The sequence below is a fragment of the Phyllostomus discolor genome, chromosome 2 (assembly GCF_004126475.2).
Source record: "Phyllostomus discolor isolate MPI-MPIP mPhyDis1 chromosome 2, mPhyDis1.pri.v3, whole genome shotgun sequence".
Classification (NCBI taxonomy): Eukaryota; Metazoa; Chordata; class Mammalia; order Chiroptera; family Phyllostomidae; genus Phyllostomus; species Phyllostomus discolor.
In genome coordinates, this window is record NC_040904.2 from 154,574,797 (window position 1) to 154,588,728 (window position 13,932).

General features: G+C 41.6%; 1 protein-coding gene across 2 annotated transcripts in view; it reads right to left on the reverse strand.

The window, feature by feature from the left end:
* Positions 1 to 332: 332 nt before the first annotated feature.
* The window catches only part of LOC114513173 (TBC1 domain family member 30), a 40,205-nt gene continuing 26,605 nt past the window's right edge, over positions 333 to 13,932 (reverse strand). The window contains exons 9-13 of one of the 2 annotated variants that reach the window (XM_036018718.1): positions 13,309 to 13,421; positions 8,478 to 8,617; positions 5,729 to 5,935; positions 5,497 to 5,556; positions 333 to 2,486 (exon numbers count right to left, since the gene is read on the reverse strand). In XM_036018718.1, the coding sequence (XP_035874611.1) occupies positions 1,696 to 2,486; positions 5,497 to 5,556; positions 5,729 to 5,935; positions 8,478 to 8,617; positions 13,309 to 13,421 (1,311 nt within the window). In that variant the 3' untranslated portion in view covers positions 333 to 1,695. The remainder of the gene's footprint in view (positions 2,487 to 5,496; positions 5,557 to 5,728; positions 5,936 to 8,477; positions 8,618 to 13,308; positions 13,422 to 13,932) is intronic. The other variant, XM_028532354.2, reaches the window with a different exon arrangement.

The following is a 13,932-nucleotide window of genomic DNA, read 5'->3' on the forward strand; positions in this document are numbered from 1 at the left end:
AGCACAAAAGGGATACAATGACTTTTTGCTATTGCATATGTCCTCTTGTGCTTCATATTCAGAAAAGCCCACACAACCACATTCTCTGTTTTATTATAAAAATGTATACCCCTCATAGTAAAAGCCCTGTCTAAACCTATAGCTTTGGTTTCAGAATGGCAATCCAATTAGCTCAAATTAGCATTGACTGCATCAGCACTGTGCCCGCAAGCACGACTGTGGTCTTCCAGAGACAGGATAAAGATGCCGAGTCTGTTCTCACGATGGTGAGAGAAGGGGAGTGAGGGGTGAGCCTTCCATTTGGCCACATGACAACTTCATGCAGCAGTTTAAAAATGAACTATCTGTTGGGGTAAAAGGGGTCAAGCTGGCTTTGGGAAACACGGTCACAGGACTGTCAGGATGTGGAGAAAGTTCCCTCTAGTCAGGAGGGAGTGCAGTGAACAGTTCCCTGGTCTTGCTTGGCAGAACCTATGTAGCCAATGCACCTGTGTACAAAGAGCATTAACCCCGCCTATTGCCCTGGAGGAAATGTGGCTGAGTCGTGCTGAATACTGGCAGTATTTACCTTGAGTATCTGAAGTGCAACTTCACCTCTCTGAGGCTCAGTTCCCTTCTGCATAGTGGCCATAACAGGTCTGTCTCTGACCTGCTGGGACGTGGGGAGGATTGGGTGAAAGAGAGCTAGAAAGCAGTGGGGCCTTCTCCAGAGAAAGGCAGTGTTCAAGTAACAAGGTATTCAAAGTATTCCAATCCAAAAAAAAGCACAAAATTCAAGTAACAGAGTTGCAGGGGGTATGTCACGGCTTTTGAGCAGAGGCCTGGCTGCGTCTGCAGTGGTGAGCTGGGCGGTAAACGAGCTGCACAGCAGAGGAGACGGGACAAGCTGCGCATGGAGCCCATCACGTTATCCCCCACTGGGGCCCCACACGCCATTAAGAGGAAAAAATGAACCTTGGGGAAAGCTCAGTGGAATGAGGAAGCTGTTTCGAGCAGCTGCTAAGTGCATACCCCATTTGTGTTCTCTGCATAAGATCTTCAAGTCAGTGATCACACCTACATTTCCAGGGAAAGAGGTTTTCTTCCTTTTGCACGTAGAAATAGAAAGTGAGGGAAAGGCTATCTAGATTTTTCTCCTGCACTTTAGCATAAGGATAAAAAATAATTTGAGACTGGCTAGAAGAAACGACTGAAGGAAAACACACATACAAACATCCCCCCAACAGGGCATGGAGAGGAAAATTGGGAAGTTTTTTTGCAACTAACTACTTACTTTCTTTTCACAGTTTCTGTCTAGCAAAGTAGTGGTGCATGCTTGAGTGTGATAACACCCAAAAGACTGGAAGTTTTGGGGACCCCGAAGGCCCTCGAAACAGGAAGAAGGAAGAAGGGTTAACAGTCTAGATACACAAGTCTTTTCTAAACAGTTGACGATGAAAAATTGGAAAAACTTCACATTTTAAAACCACAATATTTATTTTGCCACAAGAATCCACCATATCAGTTACCAGTGGATAGGAAAATTCCCTACTCTACTCCCATGATAAAACTTCCAATTCCCGTTTGTATGAATGCGGTTCATCTCTGAAGCTAACTATTCGTTTTCACTGGACAACTGAAAACCTCCTGCAGCCATGTACCTGAAACCCTCGTACCACCGTGAAAAGCTGAATCTCAATAAAGCATTTCTGGGAATCATCGTTTCTTAGTGCTGCTGTTTCCGCCACCGGGTTTGCTGAAGCTCCGGCTCATGTGAGGGAAGTGCAGGGTTGGGGTTCGTTCTGTGGGACCATACAACCCCAAACTCCTGGCAGTGGCTGACTTCCGCAGCGGCTTGACGCTGGGGAAGGGGTTGAAGATGGGAGTCTTCGGGTGGCTGCCTTGTGGAGCTCTGCTGGTGGCTTTGTTTTCTCCAGGGATATCAGGCTGCTCCGGGAAGTGCTGCAGGCAGGGCGGGTGTCCCTGGGGCTCGGCGGCGGTGGCAGCAGCAGCAGCAGCCCCTGGGTTCAGTTCCAAGGCTCCTAATTTCACCTGGACCGCAGACACATCAGTGTCTCCAAACACCGGCTCCGGAGACTGCCCTTCGACAGTCCTTGCTGTGCTGACTTCTGCGCCGCCACCTCCTCTTCCTGCGGTCACTGCACAACTGGAAGAAAACGCCTCTGCTGCCCCCAGGCGGTTAGCCTTGCAGCCCTCATTCTGTTCTTCTATCAGCCCAACGGTGTCCCCGCAGCCTGGCTGACTCTTGGTCCTTGTCATGTTCTTCTTGTGGACTCGGATGTGAGTTCGCCATGGAGAGTTCAGCTTCGACCTAAGGTCTTCGTAGGGGATAGGAGACAGTTTGCCTCCTGAGTGACCAGGGATGTGAATGACAGCATTCCTGGCGGCTCTGTTTGACATTTTCATCTTCTTCCCTAAAAGAAGGTGGTTTATAACTGGAGAGTTGTTTACCTGAGACGGGAGAATGCTGGTCACTGGTCCTTTGTCTGAAAGAAGCATTGAAAGGGTGTGTGAAACGTTCCCCAGAGAAGCAAAACACACACCTCCCATAACCAGAATCACACAGAGATCATCCGCATACCCTCTCCCCAAAATTCCCCAGGTACTGGCGGAGTCATGTGACTGAAGGCAGCAAAAACTGAATTCCAACCCAGAGCCTGGGGCACCTATTCCCTCCTCTTCAAAGAGGCAGAGTCCAGGGGCTGAGGGTGCAAGAAGGAACTGGACTGTGACCCCTCATGACTCATCAGAGCCCTGATGATGTTCCCAGGAGATTTTGTCTCTGAGAAGCAACCTCAGAGGTCTTCTATCCAGAAAATTTTGAATATGTTTTAAAAGTAATAAGTCAAACACTACAACCATATGGATTATCGGCAGTTGGTTTCTGAGAGGTAGGAAAAGAATGCACTGCGTATTATGAAGCGAGAGACAGCAGAATGAGAGCAGTGATGAGAAGTTGGGGAAAATGTAGCAAAATTGCAGCTATCGAATGTCTGGTCCCAGGGATAAGAAAGCAGTGAGCCCTCCATGGACTTGGAAAGCCAGTCGAAAACTGGAAATCTTCAAAAGCTTTGTTCTCCTGAAGGGCACTGTTGGCAGGATTGTTGCCCTCCTCCTAAGGCCATGACGGGCCCCTACACAGTGAAGCTTAAACACACTTGGCCCCAGAGACAACAGCAGCAAGCAGAAGGAGCAGGGAGAAGGTTCTGCCCTCTCTGAGTAACCTTCCCTCCAACATCCACATCGCCCCGCTGAGCTTCCTTCTGTACTTCTCCACTATTGTCTTCTACCTCTGGTCACACACCAACCCTCAGTGAAAGAGCTGACAACCGTCTCCTCTCACCCCGTGTCCCACCACCTCCTTCGGTGACTACTGTCTCAGTGACCCAGCCTCATAGCTTCTCAGCCTCCCCAGTTCCATCCTAAACCTTATCACCTAGATCTACATGACACGGAAAACACTCAACTCTGATATTCTCCTCTTTGCTCTTCCAGCTCTCAGACTCTCATTTGAACTCTGCCGGGTGCTGGACTTCAATTCCTTGATTCTTGATCCTTGGAACTTGAGACTTTGTTTCCTTCATCCTTCCATCCTCTAGGGACTTCTTGTCTAGCTTTGGCCCACTGAAACCCCCACCCTGGTGGCTGCATGGCTGCTCATTTGGATGCTGCCTCCCCAGCGACCACACGTTCTGGCATCCCTCTCCCTCTGTCACACATGCCTGGCAAAACCCCAACCTGGATCCCCAATCCACGTTCTCTTTTCCAAAAGGGAGCTGCTAAAAGCTACAGGGCGAGAAAAATCACATGGCCACGTAGATTGATAGCCCTTTAAATTCAGAGCTTCCTATTTAGTTAGGTCCTTGATGCTGCTGAATGATCTTTTTCTCTCACTCTGCCATTCCTTTCAACAGCCCATCCAAATCTCCATTATTCTCTTTAAGCTCCTACTCAACCCTCAACTTACTCCCAAGAAAAGAACTTTTGCTCCAATTTCTCCATGAAAACAGAAGCTATCAGGTCTGAACAACCTCAACTTCCTGCCCTCTGTAAACTTCAACCAGCTTCCTTGCCACCTTCCTGTAAGTCTCAGAAGAGATGGTCTGTTTCATCTAGCTCAAGTTCAGTTTCCACCTGTGCTGCTAATCCTGTCCCATCCCACCTCCTCTAACACCTTTCAACTCACTGTGTGGTCCCCACCCAGCAGTGGTGACATCACCTAATGGCTTGTTGAAAATGCATAACCTCAGCCCCACCCTAAATCTACCAAAACAGGCTCTTCATTTTAACAGATTCTGAAGTGATTCCTATGTACAGGGAAGTTTGAGAAACAATGCTCTAGAATAATCTCTCCCTAAAAATGACCAAATAAACCATGATCTAGAGCAGGGGCTGGCAAACTTTTACCATAAAGGACCAGATTATAAATATTTTAGCCACTGTAGTATAAAACCCGTCATAAACAACATGTAAACAATGGTCATGCCTGTATTCCAATAAAACTTTATTTACAAAAACAGGCAGCAAGCAGCGTTTGGCCTGTAGACCACAGTTTGCTGACTCCTGACTAGAGAACCAAGCATTGAGCCAATTTAGCATCCAATGGTGACCGTTCACTATGTCACCGAAAGACTTACACAGTACAATTGAAAAGGGACTACACAAAGGATTAGAACACAAGGATTCTAGCGCTGGCCTGGCCACTCGCTATAGCTACACAGTCCTGGACAACTGCTAAGCCTTCCTGAATCACCCTTCCTCACCTTTTAAAAGGATGTGGGAGTACCTGTCCTTGCCTCCCTCACAGATTTGCTTTAAGGACCAAATGAGGACATGTACGTGCCAATGCTTTGTAAATTAAAGTGCTGTAGCTGTCAGTTTATTTTGTGGTTGCTTTCTTAATGATTCAGGATAAAGTACGCATCTTTAAGAAGCTGCCCTCCATCCCTGAGAAGTGGGACATAAAATCAGTTTTTGTGCAAGATCAGTCACATGCTCACAAGCCTCTTAAAGACATGTCCGATTTATATTTTGGGCAATTCTGAACAGGTATCATTTTCATTAGAATTTCACTTAGAACAAGACAAATCAATTCCAAAATCAGCATATATGAAACAACAAAGCAGATTGTTCACTGGAATTTTTGGAATTAAAAAGCAAAAAGAAGCTTGACAATCCTTGGAAAAGAGCATTTCCAGCTGCATTACAACCATCCTCAGCGAAGTCCTGAGACACTGCTCGCCCCGCAGCGAGGCGTAGTGATGGCTTTCTCCTTTTTCCGGGACCACAACATCTGTTACATTACCTCCTGGGAGACTAATGGATAGCTTAATTTCCTGATGTGCAGATCACTAAATGCTGTTTTCAAATGCCTGGAATTTCAGAGGCAATAGCTCCCAAACATCTCAAGTCCAAGGATTGTTTGGCTTTAATACCATTCTAATCATTTATAAAACCCATCTCCACAAGCACACACAGCAAAGATGTGTTTAATACCATCCATTGCCTGGTCCTTGGGACCTAAAAAGAACCCATGGTCTTCTTCTTCTTCGAAGCCTGATAAAATAAAATTAAAAGTGAGATGCTAAACCTGCTATCACCTCGTGCCAGCTGCCTTTGTGGATGCTGAGCTGCAGGGAGTGGTAATCCCGAGGCCATCCTAGGAATATCTGTTCTTCCTTTCGCAAGCTGAACACAGAGTTGAAATGGGTTCAAAGAATCACATTACCTGCTCTGATGTACACCTGATGCACCTGCTGCTGCTGCTTCTTTTTAATCCGAGAATACTGCCGCTTCAGCGCACTGATGTCTGTGGTCATGCGCTCCATCATCATACTGTTAAAGGCTGCGTGGTATTCGCTTCGACAGGAATTAATTGCTCCTGGGCTCAGCTCCGCAATGTTATTAGATCTCAGACTCTGCTCTTCATTTGGTTCTGTGCTCGAGGGAGGAGACGAGGAGACTGTGTCAGTGGAGGAGAACGGAACTAAAGGGGAACAGATTGCACTATAACCCAAAGTTGCATCATAATCTCCAGAAAATTCTAAACCACATAAAAAAATGTACACTAGAAATTGTCTAGTGCTTGTTTTAATTTAGTCCTGGAAGTATTTCTGCATTTTCTTATTAGCCTAACTGTGGGTCTGAAATAAGCAGTGTGGGCTCACTGTTTGATTTTATTACCATTTTCTTCATTATATAGACATAAGATTGTTTCTAGGAAAAAAATCACTGTTCTTTTCTTAAATGCCCTTGGAAAAATATTACTCTGGATGTCAAGTCATTGTTCAGGTTTCCATATAAATGCAGGAAGATTTATAAGGGATTGATAGTTTATAGAGTTTAATCTGTCATTAAAAGTGAGTTTTTAAGTTAAAAGCATCAACACATTCTATGAAATTATCAAAACTTCAAGACACTCTACCACTAGAAGTGAATGTTTTTATTCATTTAACACAACTTCCTGACCATATACTGTGTGTGTTACGCCTGGTGTGGTTTCTGTTCCTGTGACGCCTACGACTAGCGGATTTGCCCCTGAAATAAAACTGAGGTAGCGTGTAAGCAAGAGAAACGAGAGCTGTGTGAAAGGGCGCTCACAGGCTGCACAGGCTGCACAGGCAGGGGGCACCCGAGACTGCTCTGGCCCAGTGTGTGAAACTGGCCTGAGGCCCGGCTCAAAGAGAAAGATTATCAGGGATTCCAACTATTCTAATAACCGCTGAAAGTATTATTCAGAAGGCTAAACATCTGATAAGTTTACTCCCTTTTTTTTTTTTTGCTGAAAACACTTGTGCAAAGAGAAGAAAATTAAAAGGGGACCAGCACATCTGAACTTAAGTAAAACCAACTAAAAGACTGATGATGACAGTTCGGAGAAAGTGATCGTGTCGTCCTGCAGCACAGAACTCGTTCTGCAGCACAGAACTCCACAGAAAGAAGGACAGGGGAAATGGGGCGCAGGCTCAGGCTTCAGAAATGCAGGCTCAAAAATTTTAGAGTTAAAATCTACATCAATCCCATGGCTAGAAACCAAAAGCTGAAATCCAGGCAACAAGAGAGAGGGTGGACGGCACTAGGAAATCAGTAGGGCTCTTGTTGGGTTCACATTTTTAAAAGCCTTTTAAAAAGATGAGAGGAAAGTACTTACCGAGGACATGCACACAAGAGTATGAACGCAAACCACAAAACAGGTTAAAATGCAAAACAAGCTAAGGCTTAGGGAAAACACCTAACACAAAAAGATGAAGATAAAGGAGACAAAGAAAAAGTTGAAGAAAAAGACAGCAATAATGACAGCAACGAAGCAGAAGAGGAGGAGGAATTAAAACGAAGAAAGAAGATGGAGACAGAAAAAGACAGCAATGATGGCAATGATGACAATGATGAAGAAGCGGAGCAAAGGGAGGAGGAAAAAGAAGATGAAGATGAAGAAGAAAACTCCTAAGGAACGAAAATGAGAAGACAGCCCCATGACTTTGAGAAGGTAGTATAAAGTTAGCAGGTGATGGACAAGGCAAAGGTATCTGACATCTGTTTTATTTCTGTCCCCTTTTTAGCAAGGAGAATGGTCTACACACTGAAGACCTAAAATAAATTTCCCAAGGGAAGAACTGCCACTCAAGATGGGAAAGAACACAGTAACAGACCATCAAACTGCTGCAAAAGAGTTCGTTACCAACAATGTCTAGACCACAGGACATCTGTTCTGTGGGAGAAAAAAACAAAGATAACCTGGCATTTGATTCAGAGCACCACATTTCACAGGGGGCACTACCAAACTGCAGGACATTTAGAAGTGAGTTTATAGAATATTAACAGTTCTAAAAGTCATATCTTATGAGAAATGCTTAAAGAAAGTCTAAACTTGGGCTGTGGAAAAAGGTTTTGGGGACATTATGGCTGTCCTCAAAGATCTGAAAAGCAATCCAGCCGAAAGGGAAGTAGACTCATTCTGTTTTGTTCCAAAAACACAAACTGTTAATAGAACTGGAGGTGGAGGTTATCTCTTTGCAACTGGAAACCATAGGCTAAGTGGAGAAATCTAACAGGATGTTTTATGAGACAATGAATTTCTTGTCACTCAAATCCAAGCACAGGCCACCACAATGTTTTAGATTCAGAGGGTATTTCTATACTGCAAGAGAAACCAGTCTAGAGTGAATTCAATTAAACTCAAACAGAATACAGTAAGCATCTATTATATTCTAGGTTCTCCCCTAAGGAGCTGGGCATGCAAAGTTGAATCAGATGAGTGGGGCAAACTCACCATAAAAAATAACTGTATTCTGCATGCAACATACAACACAGAGAAATCCTACTAAATGATAAAGTGACAGAAAAGATTCTTTTAATAAAGACCTTTAATACAGGTAACCAGTTCAGGACACAATAGGAATTTATAGCACACAAGAATAACATCCCTGCTAGAGTGAACTAACACACTGCGACCATCTAAATAGACAGCCACCCTTTACCTTTAACTTGCTTTTGGTACTTCTGAAGTTCAGGTGCCAGGAGCCCACTGAAAGGTCCAAGACACCCCACAGCATTAGCAATAGCATCTTCATCATCTGGGTCATTCTCTTCATCACTGTCTCTGACCTTCCCATGTCGTCTTGGAAAACATAAAGAAAAATAAATATTCAAAGAAAATACTGGCATTAAAAAAAATAAGTCACATAGTCATGTGGTTTAAATGACATATATAATTTGTATATGTAAAAAATCTCTCTCTCATTGCTATCCAACTTCTGCCCAGCTGCCCCACCTAATACCCACATGTGAATACCACTAGCTTCTTACTTATTCTTCAGCTTCTTTATGCATGGGGAAAATATGACTATATAGTCTTACTTTTCTCCTTTTTTGTATAAATATTGTTAGCATGCTGTATACACCCATCTACACCTTGCTTTTGTTCACCTGAGAACTCTCTCCATATGTGTAGAGACCTTCCTCATCCATTCTTGTTCAGCTGTACTGTACTGTATGTTTGTGGCTCATTTTAGGGAACCACACACTCACGATGCACACTTGAGTGGTTTCGATATTACACCATTATAAACAAGGCTGCAATCAATAACCTATACATGCTGTGTTTTGCATGTGTACAACTATATCTGTGGAATAATTCATAAAGGCAGAATTGCTGGGTCAAAGAATATATGCATTACTAATTTTGGCAAATACTGCCAAATTGCCTGCCACAAATCCCGTAGTAACTAACTTCTCACCAGCAATGTCTTCGTTTCCCTATCACCTTATCAAGAGAGTGCACATCAACCTTTTGAATTTTTGTTAAGCTGATCAATAAAATAACAGAATCTCAATTGAGTTACATGCTAAATTTCTCTTAGTACAAGTGATGCTGCTTTTTACATAAACTACCTAGTCTCATCATTTTTCAGTTAGGTGGAACATTATCTATGAGAGAGCTCAGTTACAAATATTTTACTGTCTGCTTTGGATATTCTATTTTGTTCTGTTTTGTTTTCAGTCACACAGAAAATTATTTTTTAAGTACTTAATTTTTTTCCTTTATTTTTTTTATTTTGAGTCCACTATTAAGACCTTCCCAGTTCTGAAGAACTAAAGACATTCTTCCACATTTTCTTCTGCTAATTTTATTTCATTTTTTCTTTTTTATCTTTATTGTATTTTTTCCATTACCATTTAGTCCCCTTATGTGCCCCTCCCCCCAGCAATCACCACACTGTTGTCCACGTCCACGAGTCCTTTTTCCTTTTTGCTCAGTCCCTCCACCCGCTAACCTCCCCCACCATGAGCTGTCATCTGGTCTCCATCTGAGTCTGTCTCTGTTCTGCTTGTTACTTCAGTTTGTTCATTAGATTCCACATATGAGTGAAATCATATGGTATTTATCTTTCTCTGACTGGCTTATTTCACTTAGCATAACATTTTCCAGGTCCATCCATACTGTCACAAAGGGTAAAATTTTCTTTTTTATGGCCAAGTAGTATTCCATTGTGTAAATATCCCATAGTTGTTTTATCCACTCATCTACTGATGGACACATGGGCTGCTTCCATATCTTGATGATTGTAAATAACACTGCAATGAACATGGGGGTGCTTATATTCTTTCAAATTAGTGTTTTGGGTTCCTTAGGACACATTCCCAGAAATGGGATCATTGGGTGAAAAGATAGATCCATTTTTAATTTTTTGAGGTATCTCTATACTGCTTTCTATAGTGACTGCACCAGTTTGCATTCCCAACAACAGGGCAAAAGGGTTCCCATTTTTCCACATCCTCACCAGCACTTGTTTGTTAATTTATTGATGATAGCCATTCTGACAGGTGAGAGATGGTATCTCATTGTGGCTTAATTTGCATTTCTCTAATGATTAGTGGCACTGAGCATCTTTTCATGTCTATTAGTCATCTGTATGTCCTCTTTGGAGAAGTGTCTATTCAGGTTCTTTGCCCATTTTTCAATTGGGTTGTTTTCTTGGTTTTGAGTTTTGTCAGTATTTTATAAATTTTGGATATTAACCCCTTATCAGATGTATTGGCAAATATGTTCTCCCATTCTGTGGGCTGCCTTTTTATTTTGCTGATGATTTCCTTGGCTGTGCAAAAACTTTTTAGTTTGATGTAGTCCCATGTGTTTATTTTTTTCTTTTGTTTCCCTTGCCTTGGGAGATATAATCAATAGAAAATTGCTACGAGCAATGTCCTAGATTTTGCTGCCTACGTTTTCTTCTAGGATTTTTATGGTTTTGGGTCTAATACTTAAGTCTTCGATACATTTTGAATTTATTCTTGTATAGATGGTGGTCTGGTTTCATTTTTCTACACACATCTGTCCAATATTCCCAACACTATGTATTGAATAAACTATCTTTAGCCCATTGTATGCGCTTGCTTCCTCTGTCAAATATAAATTGACCATAAAGATGTGGGTTTATTTCTGGGTTCTCTGTTCTGTTCCATTAATTTACATGTCCATTTTTATGCCAGTACCAGGCTGTTTTGATTACTATGGCCTTAAACAGTATCGTCTGACATTAGATAGTATGATTCTTCCAACTTTGTTCTTCTTTCTCAGGATTGCTGTTGCTATGTGGGGCCTTTTGTGGTTCCATATAAATTTTTGAAATATTGGTTCTAGTTCTTTGAAATACATCACTGGAATATTATAGGAATTGTGTTGAATGTATAGATTGTTTGGAGTAGTATGGACATTTTAATAATGTTAATTCTTCCTATCCATGAACACAGTATGTGTTTCCAGTTATTTGTATCCTCTTCAATTTCTCTCTTCAGTGTCTTATAATTTTCCATACACAGGTCTTTTATATCCTTGGTTATGTTTATTCCTAGGTATTTTATTCTTTTTGAAACAATTATGAATAGGATTGTTTTCTTAATTTTTCTTTCCCTTAGTTTGTTATTGACATATAAAAATGCAACTGATTTCTGGTTATTAATTTTGTATCCTGCTACTTTGCTGAATTCATTTATCATTTCTAATAGTTTCTTGGTGGAGTCTTTGAGGTTATCTATGTACAGTATCATGTTATCTGCAAATAAAAACAGTTTTATTTCTTCCTTTCCAATTTGGATGCTTTTATTTCTTCTTCTTGTCTCATTGCCGTGGCTAAGACTCCCAATACTATATTGAATAAGAATGGTGAAAGTGGGTATATCCATTTCATGTTATCCAAAATATTTAAGGTCTTCTCACTTTTTAAATTTTTTTGCTTTTGCTGCTCTGCCTGATTGTTTTTTCTACCTTGTCTTCCAAATCACTGATTTGATCCTCTGTTCATCTAACCTATTGTTTATTCCTTCTGCTGTACTATTTATTTCAGGTATTGCATTCTTTATTTTGACTGGTCCTTTTCATGGTTTCTATGTCTTTTTCCATGCTGTTGAGAATCCTTATAATCATTACTATAAACTCTCTATATGATAAATTGCTTGCCTTCACTTCAACTAGTTCTTCTAGAGGATTCTCTTGTTCTTTCATTTGGTGTCTATTTCTTTGTCTTCCCTATTTGGCTGCTTCTTTGTATTTTCCAACTTAGCTGTTAAACCAATCAAGCTGTGATCAGCTTAAGCACCACATTTTGGGGCAGAATAATTCCTGCGCACAGGACTATTGCTTCTCCTCAGGCCGATGCCACTTGGAGAGGAGTGCTCTCTGCCTGAGAGAGACGGCTTCTGCAGTATGGGGAATGAGTCAGCACAAAGATCCTGGTGGCTGTTCCTTCAGTTCTCTCCCCAGAGCCACCAAGCCCAGACTCTCCTCAACTGTCTCTAGTCCCTTGTGTCCTCGCTTTGCCAGAGCCCAGAGTAAGTGGCTGCAAACGAAATTTTGTGTGTTGGCCCTTTAAAAGGCTCTCTGAGTCTCTAGCCATCTTTCACTGGCAGAGAGAAACATTGCTGCTTTTCATTGCTGGATGTTATCTGGGTTCCTTTATGGCTCTGGTGCTGTAGGCTGGGGGGCCCAGCTTGGGATTTAGACCCCACATTTCTCAAGGGGAACCCCCTAGCTGCTGAAATATCTGGAACTTCAGCTGCTGCCTATCAGAGCCCAGCCAGCCCTCTTGCGCCTCCTCCGCACTCCCTGCCAGCCTAGCTGTGGTGAAGTGGTTTCTTCTGTCTGTCTGTGGTTGTCAGGCTCTCTCCAGCTAGTGCTCAGTTCATTATTCAGAATGATTTCTCTACAACTTAACTGTAATTCCAGACTGGTCCTGGGAGGAGGTTCATGTGGTTTTCACCTACTCCTCTGCCATCTTGGAACTTTGTATGTTCATTTTTTTCCATTTAGTTCTTTCATCTATATAAAATGTATCCTGATATATGATGTGAAAGAAGACTCTAATTTATTTCTTTCCAGATTAGGTCTCATTAACACCATTTACTAAATAATATATCTTTTCACTATTGATTTGATATGCCAAGTTTTCATATTCTAAATTCCTATATGTATATTTGTCAATTTCTGGTCTTTACAGTAATTTAAATTAGCTCATCTGTTTCTTTATGTACCAGTTCTACACTATTTTAATTATTGGGATTTTTAATATTTGATATTTTAAAATAAGTTGCAGGGTTGTTAAATGTGCTTCAATTTACATTCTAATTTTCCTTAGAAAGTATACTTTTAAAAATCACTCTCTTGAGTTTAAATCAACACCTTAAAAACATACAGGTTTTAAGTACCAAACTACTTTGAATATATTTCTAAGGCATAACAACTATTAAGTTACAATAATAAATTAAGGTATTAAGTCTTCTATTATGAAAACAAGAGGGGAAAAAAAGTGACTTTACCCAGAAATGGAGGTGGGTTTAACTGTAGCTGGGAATGGTGTAATGTTGTAGGTGTATTTTTCCCTCAACTCTGCCAACTGTGGGAAAGGGAATGGAGCCATCGAATAAACAGTCTGAAAAACAAAAGCAAAAACGCCAAGCCTGAAATGGAGGGCTTAAATAGCTCTTATCAATCCTGGAAAGACATTACAATTTCAGTGTGAAAAGGGGAAATACTGCTTCCTACACAGAGAGTGGAAAGATTGTACTTTCTTATCTGTTTTAGGAGAAACACAGAGAATACTGATAAACACAATAATGAGTTCTCAAATCGACCCGGGTGGGACTGGGCATTTCAGCTGGTGAGCACGGGTGGGCAAATGGGGCAGTGTGACTTCTTGCTGCCCGTTTCCGGGGTGGCTGATTCAGAAACCCACAGCTCCCTTCTTTAATAAAGAACCCATCGATGTTCTTCATATAGAGCACTTGTTTTTCAAAGTTTTGTTTGATCACTTTTACAGAGATTTAATGTCAGCCTGCTGGATAAAATTAAATCTCGTGGTTGATCCGGTGATCAACAGCACATTTTCTCCAAAAACACCACCTTTTCAAATGTCTGTAAATTGGTGCTAGGTGAAAATTGTT